The 16,178-nt window shown below is 43.6% G+C and overlaps 1 protein-coding gene across 1 annotated transcript in view; it reads right to left on the bottom strand.

The window, feature by feature from the left end:
* Positions 1–1,928: 1,928 nt before the first annotated feature.
* The window catches only part of LOC143024944 (N-acetylated-alpha-linked acidic dipeptidase 2-like), a 50,895-nt gene continuing 36,645 nt past the window's right edge, over positions 1,929–16,178 (bottom strand). Inside the window, exons 5-18 of the mRNA XM_076184454.1 lie at positions 12,979–13,099; positions 11,652–11,797; positions 11,166–11,355; positions 10,821–10,911; positions 10,032–10,216; positions 9,238–9,357; positions 8,538–8,620; positions 7,825–7,953; positions 7,007–7,092; positions 6,712–6,802; positions 6,088–6,343; positions 5,882–5,963; positions 4,644–4,736; positions 1,929–4,511 (exon numbers count right to left, since the gene is read on the bottom strand). Coding sequence (XP_076040569.1) covers positions 4,310–4,511; positions 4,644–4,736; positions 5,882–5,963; positions 6,088–6,343; positions 6,712–6,802; positions 7,007–7,092; positions 7,825–7,953; positions 8,538–8,620; positions 9,238–9,357; positions 10,032–10,216; positions 10,821–10,911; positions 11,166–11,355; positions 11,652–11,797; positions 12,979–13,099 — 1,875 coding nt within the window. The 3' untranslated portion in view covers positions 1,929–4,309. The remainder of the gene's footprint in view (positions 4,512–4,643; positions 4,737–5,881; positions 5,964–6,087; positions 6,344–6,711; positions 6,803–7,006; positions 7,093–7,824; positions 7,954–8,537; positions 8,621–9,237; positions 9,358–10,031; positions 10,217–10,820; positions 10,912–11,165; positions 11,356–11,651; positions 11,798–12,978; positions 13,100–16,178) is intronic.

Here is a 16,178-nt window from a genome sequence, read left to right as displayed (position 1 = left end):
CACTTCGAGGCTCTTAAGGACCTTGTTCTGGGCAACGCTAAAGGATCCTATTTGTATTTGAGGTTTCATTGGTTCAGGATGTAATGGTGGGTATTTGAGGACTGCTTTGTGGAGTATAAAAAATAAAGGTTCACAAAGGAACTCAAAGGAAGAACAAACAACAACAGGTCTACTGGCCCTAACGAGGTTGTTTGTGTTTACTATACTAAGCTACAGTGAGAAAACCTGGCAACTAAGCAATAGAAGATGAAGTAACACTACTGTTCTACGGCAATTATTCTCAGCTTGGGGTCCTTGAAACACCAAGCTGGGCCACGAATTCAGTGTTGAAAAGTGGTCTTCTCCAATAGGTTAAAGAACAGCAGTACATAAATACAGGGTACAAGAGAAACTTCCTTGTGGTCACGTCTACAGGGTAGTGATGAAAAAAAAAAGATAGGAATTACTTTTTTTTACGTTTTTTTTTTTTTTTTTTACACTGCCAAAGCTGCTCAGATATTAATATTGAGTATATAAAAACAGGTGCAACTTTGGCAGTGTAAGAATCGTTTTTTGTTTTTGTTTGTTTTTTTGCATCATTACAACAGGGACTCTCAGGACGAGGACTCCAGCTCTCAAGACATCCAGTTTCTTCTACGTGGCAAGGTTCCCCACTTTCCTCCTGTTAGACAAGAACAAAAGCAGTTTTCCTCGTGGGAAAATTTGTACATGTTTTGGGGGACGTCTTGCCAAGTCTCGTTAGATTAAGTTTTGTGTACATACAAGCATATGTACATGCATGCATATACGTTATGCATTTGGATGCACATGTCTACGTACGAATCCAGGTATGCATATATTAATATACGTATGCATGTATGCAGGTGTTTGTTTGTGTATGAGAACAGACTAATAAGCATCGTGTTACTGTTGGTCAGAAGAGGTCTTAATAATCGAGACTTCATATTCCTCAAATGCCAATATTGCACGTGTGGGACACACACACCGCCTCTTTTTCCACTATCACGAGCGTGGAACTTGGCCAGCTGGTGGAAATTAGACAGCTGGTCCTGTCAGACGATAAGATGAATCTGTCCCAAACTAGCAAGATTTTCAGTGATGTTCAACCAGGTGCATAATTCTGTATATGCACGCGTGCGTGCGTGCGAACACACACCACACACACGCGCACACACACCACACACACGCGCGCGCGCACACACACACACACACACGTATACAAATGTACACATGTACACATACACACGTACACACACGTACACACATGTACACACACACACACACATGTACACACACACACGTACACACACGACTGTGGCGCGGTTGGTAGAGTCCCAGACTGTCACTACGATGGTCCGGGTTCGAATCCTGCCCAGGGGCTGAAAATAATTTCAGTATCGCTGCGCTTCGAGTCGTTACTCCAACTCTCGTGGGCGGGGAGTTGGGTGTGTGTGCGCGTGTAAGGTCACAGCATTACCCACAGATTGGTCATACGAGCTCTGAGCTCTCTTCCGGAAGGAAAATAGCTGTCGATCACGAGTCCAACACGTGATCCAAAGACCAAGGTGAATTACACACACACAATGTGCACATATACACATGCACACACACACACACACACGTACACACAATGTACACGTACACACACATGTACACGTACACACACATGTACACGTACACACACATGTACACGTACACACACATGTACACGTACACACACATACGTACACACATACACGTACACGACGTAAAATTACACGTGAAAATCATCTTTTATTTATTTCTTCTATGTAAAGAAAGGAGCTGCCAGCGAGAGTCGCCTAGCTGCGACTAAGGTAACGTTTGTATTTCTATGAATTGTGGAAACTACAGTTTTGAGTTTCATATCTACGACAAAATATATACAACTGAGGACATGGACACGACAATTAAATTTGTCTGTTTTATTTTATGTTAAAGTACAAGATTAAAACAGGAATTATGTTTACACATTTAACATCACAACCTCTTGACATGCTACATCCTAACTCTGTCTAGTACAATGTAATATTTAACAAAGCAATTTCAACAAAATATACACAAGCGTGTCAAAGAACAAATGAAAAAAAAACCCACTAGAGCAACTGTCTATTAAGACGAAAAAAGCAACATATTTCTATAGAAGTCAAGAGCTAACTAAAACAAGTTAACAACCTAAATGAAAAATTATTTGTGTTCATTACCTCCGCCAACCACGCTGGGTTGTTTTGATCGCGCCAACATATCTCAAGTTCGAATCAAAACGAAACTTTCTGATGCTAACTTAAAGTCAATTGCAAGCCGCCTTTTCCAGCACAGATAAAAAATCATAATCGATTAAAGCAATTATTTCCGAATTGATCAAATGTCCAGGAAACAAATGACCAAAACTTGGAGAAAAAAAAAATGGGATTTGTAATAAATTATTTCTCTCAAGAAAAACTGGCCGTGTCGTGTGTTTATATGGCATAGTCTATAAACTAAAAAAAAATCTATAAATTTTGGTGGCTAGTGTTGGCGGTAGTCAGCACTCTAAGTGCTTTCTAGTTTCAAAGATGTACTAGAATGTTGTTCCAAATCGTCTATAACGAAGATCCACTATATCTACTTTCTAAACTTTGGCAGTCAAACTACAACAACTATGCGAGAATCCTTCCTCCATGTTTAGTACTAATTTTTATCGACAAGTACAACTCTAATACCTGTTCATAATTGGGACAATCAGAATCCGGTTAATACAATTCAAGTAATTTTATCAACGGTCATATTTGTCGTTCTGCACGCTAGTCCTTCCCAAAACTTCAAAATACAATACAAGAATTGCAAATACCGTTTAAATACTTTTCCTACAATGACTTAATGATGAAATAAAATACAAAGTCCTATTGAAATCGCTATACTTTAACATCTGATGAAATTTTAAAGTTATACAGATCTTAGATCAGTCTCAACTCTGAAAAGACGATGAGCAGAGTTGCCTCTTTGGAAACTTTATACCCGTGGTTGTGGATTGATGGGTTTAGGTTTTACAGCGGTAATAGAAAAATAGAATTAACAATGATTATTATAATTGTAATAAAAGTACCTTTACCATTGCTACTGCATTAAATCACTAATGAAAACAAATTAGCGCGATAAATCCTGGACGTCTGACTTCTGCAGCGTAGCGCGCGGTAAAACGCGTGAGATCGGAGAGTAGGTCTCCGTGGGGTGACATGGCAACAAATCGCGACGGGTGTCGACAGCGTTTGCGATTAGGCGATTGAGAGCAGGAAGGATTGGGCAAGTGATAGTCAGAGGATGATGGTGATAGGTCACTATTGGCGAGTGGTTATTGATTAGGGGAAAGATTGTGAAACGCGTGGATACGGAATGTTCATGTGTATCTGTAAGGGTTCCAAATATGTACGTCTGTCTGTCTGTCTGTCTGTCTGTACGTATGTCTGCGTCTATATCGGTGTCTACGTCTATGACAGTGTCCATGCTAATGTCTGCTTTATGTCTGGGTGTATGACAGTTCTCTGGCTTAGGCTGGGCATATGTCTGGTTCTATATCTTAGGCTGGCTCTATATCTATGGCTGGGTCTACGTCAGCGTTGTATCTGGATCCATGTGGTCGTAAATTGGCGGGAAACATGAGAGGGTTGGCGGCAAGACACGAAAGTGTTGGTGAAAGACTAAAGTTGTCAAGAGTTTTGGGCCGGAGAAGAGGGGCATCAACCAATGACTGGCTCAAGGAAGTCTTAAGAGTCTTTAAATAATGCTAAAACATCATCTATAAGTATCCGAAAGCAAAAATAGAGTCTTGAAGTGGGGTGGGAGGATATACGGTAAGAAGAAGCGAGATATTAAAGTAATCTAAGTAACAATTGGTGCAAGCAAGTACCAAACGACAAACGCTATGCAAGTTCAAACTCCAAAATCTCATTTCTCGACTGTTTTCCTTATCCAATTTTCGTAAACATTTACTTACAGTACCTCCGACAACGACCCTTTGTTTCCACCTTAGGTTTGTGTGTACATCTGTGCGCATTTATTACCCCCATATATACATCCGCACTTCGGAATGTGCATTTCGTTCCCCCCATGTGTACAATGTACATATACTACTCCGTGTGTACATATATACATTAAGTTTCCTTTGGCGATAACTCAACAGTTCTTCCTCGAGTGACTTACGGACTAATCCCGAGGCCGTTGTCTGTTACCTGGGGGCCGTGGGTATCCAGCAAGAGCTCTGGAGCAACGAACAAGTAGTTTTTTTTTTTTTTTTTTTTCTCTCTCAAGACCCTCAAATGAACTCGAAGTCTTTGAGGTAATTTGCAGCTTGCTGGACGATGATCGTCAAGTCTGAGATGTGCCTCCTGAGGGCGTTCTTCCTCTCCTCCAGCTCCTGGCCCTGAAGATCATCGATCTTGTACATGAGGTCTGCGAGCCCTGGGAAGGCCGAACTGGCGTAGCCATCGAACTGGCTCGGCGCGAAGACCGCGTGCCTGCAAGAAATCGTCAAAATTTCTTAAAGAGGAGCCCAGAAGTGGTATACCCTGATTTCTGTAGCGCATATGCGCCTCCTGCCGTATGCTCCATAACCCCCACCCGCCCTCTATTGTGGTTAGACAGCTTACCTCGCCGTGATTCGTCCTGGGAGTCCGCCAGGGATTATGAAAATCCGCTCAAGCATCATCATCTGGTCGTTGATGCTGCGCGCCTTCAAGGGACTGTAAGCCAAGAGGAGATGGTTGTCAATAGATGTAGAGACGGATTTACAATATTTTGTAGGAAATATATCTATGATCGTATTACAGTCACCGCCATATTGCAAATATAATCCATGCAATATGGCAGTCACAAGGCTGAGAACATAATTATAGGTTAACGATATGTCAATGATAACGATGTTACCAATAAAATATGTTAATATTAACATGTTAACAAAGTAGGTCCCAAAAGAGGATCTATGGAAAAAAATCGAGGTTTATGGGGACGTTTGTAACGCGATATATTCTAAAGATAAAACAATTTAATATAAACTGTTGCCTTAAGTTTCACTGACTAGGAACCCGCAGCCCCACATCGGCTGGCAACACTCCTCGGACCTTCCCACATATATTGCAGGTACTCGTTGTCGATTAGATTCTGTTTAGCGTCGCGAACCCCCCCCCCCATCAGGAGTCTAGGGTGGTGCCCCTTACAGAGGACTTTGTAGCGTGGAATTCAATGAACCATGCCCTTAGTTCAGCTCGCCAGTGGTAGGGTTCGAACCGCCATCACTTCGACCTTTGTCGCAAGTAACCCGCTCGGCCAGTGGTTACTTTTCGTAGATGATTAAAAAAAATCTATATACACAGCTTGAACAGCATAACAGTACAGGCTCTACGCATTAAAATCATGCAAACACAGGCATGAACACACACACACACACACTCAGTGGCGCGGTTGGTAGAGCACTGGACTGCCAAGTACGGTGGTGCTCGCAGTACCCACTTCGAATCCTGCCCAGGGCCGAAATTATTTCTGTATCGCTGCGCTTCGGGTCGTTACTCTGACTCTCGTGGGCGGGGAGTTGGGGGTGTGTGTAAGGTCATAGCATTACCCATAGATCGGACATACGAGCTCTGAGCTCTCTTCCGGGAGGGAAATAGCTGTCGATCACGAGTCCAACACGTGATCCAAAGACCATAGTGAAAGACCATAGTGAATACACGCAAACAGACCAAAAGGTGTGAGTCACCTGGATCACGAGTCCAGGTGAATCACACAGGCAAACAGACTAAAAGGAGGTTTGTGGCAAAGGAGTAGAAAACGTGTTAGGGACCACTTTGGTAACACTAGCAATGAATCCGTCAGTCAAATGTATACATACTCCATCATGATGGTGTTCTTCAGGTTGGCCGTGAACGTATCGACGCTGGACGAAAAGTTTGCAATCGCTTCTCCCAACTTGGCTGTAGTTCAAGGAAAAGAAAAAAAGGTTATGGCATGATCTTGCAACGACTCTCCAATAGCTTAAATATAAACAAGAAAATAAAAAGTTGATTAAAACAAAACATAAAACAATCCCAATCTTACGGAAATTCGGGTAAATCTCGTTAAGTTGATCAACCTGCTTCTTCTTCAAGCCCTTGATCGCCTTTGCCATGACTTCTGGATACCTCTGAAGGCTGTAGGGGAGGACCAAAGAGTCTGCGAAGTACTTCAAGGTCAAAGAGGCCACCCGTCCACACCCCTGGTGGATCTTGAATTCCTTGTCCACGTTCTCGCTCACCATATAGAAGGTCTCGTAGCCCGTGTGGTAGTAGGCGTAGGTCGAGATGTTGTATTTGACCTAGACGCGACCATGAGAAAGGGGGAAGAAAGGTGCTGTAGACCTGGGGTTTAAATTTATTGAATTCTGTGGGTGTTCCTGAATTACCCACAGTTTTCGGGTCTCCTAAAGTCTTATGGTATGTCTAGGACCCTCTTTCCCACTAGGGTGACATCACTCCTTGAAAACGACGCTATATGTGACTAACTGGATGGCTGCATCAACATAACAGACTTGTTTCAACTAAGGGGTGACATCTGTTCGAAAGTTTAGACCGAATTGATATTAGATTTGTATGCGAAGAATATAGATCTCTCGTCTGATTTACTTTATAAAGGGGATTGAGGTCTTTGCAAGTGGGAAAACGCTACATCGCTTGTCTGTCTTACCTTGTCCCTGCGGAACCAGTAATCGATGGACGGGATCCCGGCGTACACGTTGAAGGCGGCGTAGTCGCTGCCGGAGCCCAGGGTTTTGGGGCTGTGGAGGAGTGTGTCAACATTAATGGGAGGAACATAACCTAGGGTCCTCAGGCTAAAGCGAGAAACGTCAACATTTACAGGAGAGAGAGAGAAGAAAAAAAATGAACGCGAGAACCCAAAGTAAAATTAAACAAGTTTAGTATACGTTTTTTCCCATTCTTTCCTTTACAGCTTTCTTTTGTGATGTTCCCTTCATACTTACACGGGTTCCTTAGCGTCTTTCTTCAGCTTGAGGTAAGAGTCTTTCCATTCGTCGTAGATAGTGGCACCGCCTCGAACGCCCGGCACCTAAAACAGACCTTGACTTTGGTACATGGCACTCATTGAATCAGGATATGTTAAAGTCACTCCTTTTGTAGCAACATATATATCTTTATAAATGTATTATGTAAATAATGTTCATTTATCAGCAATTGCTACGTGTATTCAGCTTTTGCAAATAATTCACGGTGATCGCAAAAGCATTATTACCTAAAACAGACCTTGATTTTGGTACGTGGCACTCATTGAATCAGTATATGTTAAAGTCACTCCTTTTGTAGCAACATATGTATCTTTATAAATGTATTATGTAAATAATGTTCATTTATCAGCGATTGCTATGTGAATTCTGCTTTTGCAAATAATTCACGGTGATCGCAAAAGCATTATTACCTATTAACAAAGGCTTTCGCCAAAATTATTATATACATTAATGTTACTACCGGTTTCTCAAATAGATATCTGTATAGGTACGATCAAAAACTCACTAGGAAAAAAAAATATTTTACAGAATTAGGAACTGGATACAGCTAGTTACATAGTCACTGTAGCACCCTTAAGGACATCACGACACTGACACTAAGGCTGGTAAGGGGGTCATTGTGGCACTGAATCACGATGGCACCTTATCACCCTGTTATACGAGGGTATCATGGACTTTGGGTGATGGTGGAGACAGTAACGAGTTAACCATAAATCAAACAAAATTCTAGAGAGAAACCCCTCACATACTTCAGTCGATTTCGGAAAGGAACTTACCATTGAGGTGACTTTGATGATGGCATCCCATAGGAAGGGCGACGCGCTGGAAGTGAACATCGGCCCCGAGGCGCAGGTGTCTGTATTGACGTACATGACCGCCCTCTCCTGCAGTTTTGCCACGTGCTCCTGAGGGAGGCGCCGAAGAAGGTCTTTCGTTAACAAAGTAGATGTAAAGTAGGTCTACATAGGTTTCCAAGTCCCATTTTTTCTTCTTCTTTTTTTTTTGGGGGGGGGACATCAACGCGCCTACTAGCAGCCATCTTGCATACAAAGTCATTTGCATTGAAAATTGAAAAGGAATATATAAGCATCTAATATATACGGTTACACTAGTCAACGGAATGCTTGGAGTCCAACCTTATGATTGAACAAGCTACTATATACATTCTACATTTCTTTCTATTTTTAGATCATTTCATATCATTGAATAATTCATCTCTTAGCAATGAACGAGTTTTATACTTTGTTTAAACATGTAAATATAAATATTGTTAATTTAGATTTTCATTATTTTTCCTTTGGATCCAATGGTAGGGTTGTACTCAAACGGTATGGTTGCATAGATCTTTCTTCCAACCATACATTTTGACTCCAAACCAAATAATCCAACCTTGAACAAAATCCGACTTAATCATTGGAATCCATCCATTTCGTTGACTAGTATAACAGTAGCAAGATATATTACCATCATCTTCGTGCATTTCACGTACCTCCACCCATTCTGTAGAACCAATCAGTCCGTACTCCTCAGCTCCCCAACTGCAGAAGACTATGGTCCTTCTCGGTCGCCAGCCTGCACCAAGAAGAGAACTAATGAAGTCCTCAACAGAGGTGATGCAGCTTATATGAAGACAATAACACCAAAGTCCTTCCATGCCTAATAAGTGCCGCCCCGGAGTAAAGTTCTCAGTGACGCCCCCTCCCCCTCCCCCTCCCCCTCCCCTCCCCCTCTCATCGCCACTTCCCATATCCACCATCCTGACTGCCTATGACCCTAATTTGTGCAACGTGGTCATAGAATACCGGTATACATAATAAAAGATGCATTTGCTGAGCATGGGCACACAGATATCAGAAATGTTAAATATTTTGGGTCAATCATTTTTTCCATGTAGACATTTTAGCTATTGGATTGCAAAATAATTAAACAGATTTTAAATTTTGTATTCGATCTCCCCAGTGCAGGAAGGATAAGGGAAAATATTTCATCTTTTGTGGATTCTAACGCAAAAATCGTCGATTACGGTCAAATATTCAGGGCTTTTTTTTTTACCTCTTTGTATTATCATTTTGTCAGCTTTGTGGGCGGCATGTCCGGTTTAGAATTGCCGCCACACGTCACGTGATTACATAAAAATATTTACGCAAACGAAAGATTATAAAGAGAACGAAAAGAAAAAAAAAATGAACCTTTCTTCATGAGCTTCCCGAAGACTGAGGCCGTCTCAAGGATCTGCGTTGTTCCGCTGGAGGGGTCGGAGGCTCCGTAGCCCCAGGCGTCACGGTGGTTGCCTATCAACACGTAACGATCTGCAGGAGGCGAGGTCGAGCTGGGGTTAGCACAGGGTACAGACATGGTGGCATTTTAAAGGAGCTCACGCGCCAATGCTCTCGCTGTGTAAGCTTTCAAGCTCCTTGCATGCATACATACATACATACATATACCAAAGGCTTTTTCCCGCCTTACACGGGGGGTAGCCAAAAAGAAAAAAGGCATAGAAATCACTCCCACCCATTTCATTTTCCATATATTCCACTCCCCTCCACCCTCCTCCCTCCCTCCTTGCACATTGTACAAAAGACTCTTGATCCATCAGCATCGCCTCGCTACTTCCATTACAGTTATCACCCACAACCATGATCAACATCAGTATCACCATAAACACAGTCATGAACACAATCACCACAACCACGCCACCACTATCACTAACAATTACATCACCACTATGACTACCGTTTCCATCACAATCACAATCACTATTATCTTAACCATGAACACCATCACTACTATCTATCCATCACCAACATCTATCACTACTCTGTATCTCCTGCTATCCCTATCTCCACCCATCACCTCATAACTATGATCATCTACCTCAACCACCACCACATGATAATCCCGATCATCTACCACCCTACGACATCCAGTATCTACCATCATCTACCAGCCTATAACCAGCACCAAGCCAGGTCTCTTCACCTACCCGGCTCAACAGCTCCCTTAATGGTGCCGATGACGTTGTAGTTGGGTAGCTGGAGAAGGTAGTTGTGCGTCGATAGCTTGAGGGTGAAGTCGATGAACTCAGGCAGGAACGCCGGCCCCAGGTTGTACTTGATGCCCTCCATGCCACCGACCCAGCCCTCGGGAGGCGCCATGCCGCCGAGCTTCCTGGAGGAGGGAAGGAGAAGGAGGAGAAGGAGGAGGAGGAGGAGGAGGAGGATAAAAATAAAGATGAGGAAGGAGAATGTTGAGGAAAGACAAGGGTGAGGAAGGAGAATGTTGAGGAAAGACAAGGGTGAGGAAGGAGAATGTTGAGGAAAGACAAGGGTGAGGAAGGAGAATGTTGAGGAAAGACAAGAGTGAGGAAGGAGAATGTTGAGGAAAGACAAGAGTTAGGAAGGAGAATGTTGAGGAGGGAGAACGGGTGAGGAGGGAGAACGGGTGAGGAGGGAGAACGGGTGAGGAGGGAGAACGGGTGAGGAGGGAGAACGGGTGAGGAGGGAGAACGGGTGAGGAGGGAGAACGGGTGAGGAGGGAGAACGGGTGAGGAGGGAGAACGGGTGAGGAGGGAGAACGGGTGAGGAGGGAGAACGGGTGAGGAGGGAGAACGGGTGAGGAGGGAGAACGGGTGAGGAGGGAGAAGGATGAAGAAGAAGGATGAGAAGGGATAATGTACAAATGAACTTTGTTTACTCTGACTATGGCCAAACTATATGATCAAGTTGTTGGAGACCCCATAGTACAAGAAAGTTTCCAAATTTGTCCTACGTACTCCATGATGATCCTGGCATCTTCATACCCGATGGGTTGGGTTGGAATCGTGGCAAGGTCGGCCTCCTCCTCCTTCAGTCTGTAGGCCTCGTCTGAAAAAAAAAAAAAAAATAGGTAGTGAGAACTCGTCAATCTATTACATCTGATCTTTCTTGCAGGAGACACGCGGCCCGTAGGATTCATATAACCAAATAAACAGACACAGAGAGACAGACACAGAGAGAGACAGACATGAGCCCAAAGACAGACACACTTAACGTGAATAGAGAGAGACAGAAACAAATGGATACGGAGAAACAGACATAGATATGGGTACAGAGAGATACGGACAGACACGAGGCACTACCTGTCGAAGGCCATCCAGGAGTAAGAGGGTCTCCATCGCCCAAATAGGTTCCTCCGCGCTGAATGCCCGTTCCGGGCAGCCAGAAGGTGTTGGGGTACACTTCCTCCGGGCCCTCGCCCTCGAGGGCCACGTCCTGAGGGTCACTGTAGATGATGATGCCCTTGGCCCCTCGCTCCTGGGCATGCTGAACCTGAAGGGACAGACAGACGGAGGGTGACACTCAGTCGAAGTATAGTAAGTGAAGGTACTTGGCAGAAAATCTAGTTTTAGCACACAAATTAATTAACCCCCCCACCCACCAAAGACCTACAGATCTTAGTCTAGATCTAATACTCTGTGAACCGAAGGCCACCCTACAGGGTAGCACCCTCAGCAATGGGCGAGACAGATCGGGCCTGTCCCGAGGTCGTCCTTCTACCAACACAGCGAAGTCACCAGGTTCTCCTTGAAACTCGAGGCAATAGATGTTCCTCCAAGTCCTCTCACCTTGTTGCCTCTGAAGATCTTGCCATAGCGGGCGATGACGACGGTGCCGGTGACGTTGACGCCGAGCTCCTCCAGTTTGTCGAAGTCCTCCACGCGAGCGTAGTTGACGTAGACCACGCCATAACCCTTTTCAGACATAGCATCGCCTAAATGGCGAAAGAATGTAAATCATAAATAGCTTAATGAATATATATCAAATAAATCAATCAATCTAATAGATACATATCAACAAACAAGTTTAATAAACAAACTAGTAAATCCTAATATAGAAATTAAAACTACAACATTATATGTAGAAATTATAAAGATACAAGTATCGAATAAACGTCTGGGATCTATGAACACAATGAAGCTGCATCCTGAATTTGTCCTTGGTCTTCACAAACCTCTTTCCGTATAGATTGAAAATAAATAGATAAATAAATAAATGATACAATTAGATAATTGGATAGAAGTGGTTATATGCCGTGCCATCCATCAAAAAATTCATTGCTTCGGTGTTAAGTAGTATTTCGTCGGAAATAACAAGCATTTCCATCCTAGTGGACAATACTGCTCCGAAGAATTTGGAACCACAAAGGCAGGACAGCAGAATGGGGAATGAATAGAAGTTACAAGCGACCAACATTCTTCTACGAATGAAAATTACTGTAACCTTCAACCATAAAACATCCTGTGCGACTTCGGGCCGTAGGGACGTCACTCCCTACAACAGAGACCGCATACAACTTGCTTAGACGTCACGAGATTGTTAACATGGAGAGAACCTCTGGTAAGCCAGTCCACAGGAACAACTAAAACCACCAAACTTAAACAGCCTCGTGTTGGATAGGAACTACCCAAGATTTAATTTGGAAATAGATTTAATTTGGAAGTGGGTAGAAACAACTTCGCCAACAGTGTAGTTAATGAATGGAATAAACACCCTGCAGAGGCAGTGCAATGTAGTTCAGTTCGAAGCTTTAAGAATCATTTAGATAAACACCTAAGCAAGATGCTGTGATGACTATATTTCATATTTGTTTTTTATCATTTGCCTATTCATTATTATTTGCTTCTCATTTATTATTAGTTATGTCAATTTATTATTTACTATTTACCTGTTTGCTTATTATTTAACTATACCTATGTATCTATGCATTTTATTATTTACATTATAGTTTTTATTTATTCATTATTATGATTTTTTTCGCATCCGACCTATATATGGACCAAAAGGTCTCCTCTCGGCATGCTCCGCCTTTGTAATCCTTTGATTACCCACACTGGGCACTCAAAGAAGGGCGGGGAAGTTGCTCAGAGGGCCACTCGAAGTTCAAGTCCGTACCTGCGGGCGTGTAGGCGTTGAAGGCGTGCACGAAGTTCTCATCGTAGTCATCCTCCCGAATGACCTTCTCCTTGTACTGGCTCTTGAAGACGGTGGCGCCGCTTCCGTCCTCCCACGTCACCTGAGGAGTAGAGCGCTACGTCATTCTTCCAAAGGACGAGGATGACTACTGTATGTGTGCGTGTATGTACGTGTTTAGGTATGCGTGTATGTGTGTGTGCGTGTGTGTGTGCGTGTGTGTGTGCGTGTGTGTGTGCGTGTGTGTGTGCGTGTGTGTGTGCGTGTATGTGTGCGTGTATGTGTGCGTGTAATGTGCGTGTATGTGTGCGTGTGTGTGTGCGTGTGTGTGTGCGTGTGCGTGTGTGTATGCGTGTGTGTGTGCATGTGTGCATGTGTGCGTGCGTGTGTGCGTGCGTGTATGTATGCGTGCATGTGTGCGTGTATGTGTGCGTGTATGCATGTACGTGTGCGTATGCATGTATGTGTGTGTATGCACGTGTCTATGTGTAAGCATGTGTCCATGTGTATGCACGTGCCCATGGGTGTGCCCATGGGTGTGTACATGGGTGTGTACATGGGTGTGCCCATGGGCGTGCCCATGGGTGTGTGTATGCATGTGTATGTACTTGTGTATGCATGTGTGTGTACTTGTGTATGCATGTGTGTGTACTTGTGTATGCATGTGTATTCACCTCGGATCTGCTGCAGTCTCTGTCGAGACAGCCAGACACCACCCTACGGCAGTGAGCTCAGAGCTCCTTATTAGCCGATCTCTGGGTAGGTCTGAGACCACTCACACACCACACACCGGGACAGCAAGGTCACAACTCCTTGACTAACGTCCCGTACCTACTCGCTGCTAGGTGAACAGGGGCTACACGGGAAAGGAGACAAACCCAACTTATCTCCGCCCGACCGGGGAATCGAACCCCGGTTCTCTGGCTTGTGAGGCCAGTGCTTTACCAATCCGCCACCGAGCCGTGTGTGTACTTGTGTATGCATGTGTGCGTACATGTGTATGCATGTGTGCGTACATGTGTATGCATGTGTGCGTACATGTGTATGCATGTGTGCGTACATGTGTATGCATGTGTGCGTACATGTGTATGCATGTGTGCGTACATGTGTATGCATGTGTGCGTACATGTGTATGCATGTGTGCGTACATGTGTATGCATGTGTGCGTACATGTGTATGCATGTGTGCGTACATGTGTATGCATGTGTGCGTACATGTGTATGCATGTGTGCGTACATGTGTATGCATGTGTGCGTACATGTGTATGCATGTGTGCGTACATGTGTATGCATGTGTGCGTACATGTGTATGCATGTGTGCGTACATGTGTGTGCATGTGTGCGTACATGTGTGTGCATGTGTATGCATGTGTGTGTGCATGTGTATGCATGTGTGTGTACATGTGTATGCATGTGTGTGTACATGTGTATGCATGTGTGTGTACATGTGTATGCATGTGTGTGTACATGTGTATGCATGTGTGTGTACATGTGTATGCATGTGTGTGTACATGTGTATGCATGTGTGTGTACATGTGTATGCATGTGTGTGTACATGTGTATGCATGTGTGTGTACATGTGTATGCATGTGTGTGTACATGTGTATGCATGTGTGTGTACATGTGTATGCATGTGTGTGTACATGTGTATGCATGTGTGTGTACATGTGTATGCATGTGTGTGTACATGTGTATGCATGTGTGTGTACATGTGTATGCATGTGTGTGTACATGTGTATGCATGTGTGTGTACATGTGTATGCATGTGTGTGTACATGTGTATGCATGTGTGTGTACATGTGTATGCATGTGTGTGTACATGTGTATGCATGTGTGTGTACATGTGTATGCATGTGTGTGTACATGTGTATGCATGTGTGTGTACATGTGTATGCATGTGTGTGTACATGTGTATGCATGTGTGTGTACATGTGTATGCATGTGTGTGTACATGTGTATGCATGTGTGTGTACATGTGTATGCATGTGTGTGTACATGTGTATGCATGTGTGTGTACATGTGTATGCATGTGTGTGTACATGTGTATGCATGTGTGCGTACATGTGTATGCATGTGTGCGTACATGTGTATGCATGTGTGCGTACATGTGTATGCATGTGTGCGTACATGTGTATGCATGTGTGCGCACATGTGTATGCATGTGTGCGCACATGTGTATGCATGTGTGCGCACATGTGTATGCATGTGTGCGCACATGTGTATGCATGTGTGCGCACATGTGTATGCATGTGTGTACATGTGTATGCATGTGTGCGCACATGTGTATGCATGTGTGTACATGTGTATGCATGTGTGTGTACATGTGTATGCATGTGTGTGTACATGTGTATGCATGTGTGTGTACATGTGTATGCATGTGTGTGTACATGTGTATGCATGTGTGTGTACATGTGTATGCATGTGTGTGTACATGTGTATGCATGTGTGTGTACATGTGTATGCATGTGTGTACATGTGTATGCATGTGTGTACATGTGTATGCATGTGTGTACATGAGTATGCATGTGTGTACATGTGTATGCATGTGTGTACATGTGTATGCATGTATGTGTACATGTGTATGCATGTATGTGTACATGTGTATGCATGTGTACATGTGTATACATGTGTGTGTACATGTGTATACATGTGTGTGTACATGTGTATACATGTGTGTGTACATGTGTATACATGTGTGTGTACATGTGTATACATGTGTGTGTACATGTGTATACATGTGTATACGTGTACGCATGTGTGCATGCGAGTGTGAATGCATGTGTGTACGTATGTGTGTATGTATGTATGTATATACGTGTTACATGGAATTTACATGGACAAACGAAAAGCAACAGACCTATGGGTCCTTACATGGTTGTTTCGGTACTTAACCAATTACATGTTATCACTCCTAACTTTATCACTATTAGTTTATGTATGTGCCTATGTCTGTGTGTATGCTTGTGTATGAATGTGTGTGCATGTATCTGTGCATGAATGCGTGTGTATGCGTGTATGCATGTGTGCGTACATGTGTATGCATGTGTGCGTACATGTGTATGCATGTGTGCGTACATGTGTATGCATGTGTGCGTACATGTGTATGCATGTGTGCGTACATGTGTATGCATGTGTGCGTACATGTGTATGCATGTGTGCGTACATGTGTATGCATGTGTGCGT

Source organism: Oratosquilla oratoria, chromosome 4 (assembly GCF_046742065.1).
Source record: "Oratosquilla oratoria isolate Oo_2021 chromosome 4, ASM4674206v1, whole genome shotgun sequence".
Classification (NCBI taxonomy): Eukaryota; Metazoa; Arthropoda; class Malacostraca; order Stomatopoda; family Squillidae; genus Oratosquilla; species Oratosquilla oratoria.
Note: the sequence above shows the minus strand (reverse complement) of the source record. Positions and strands in the feature narration are given on the sequence as shown.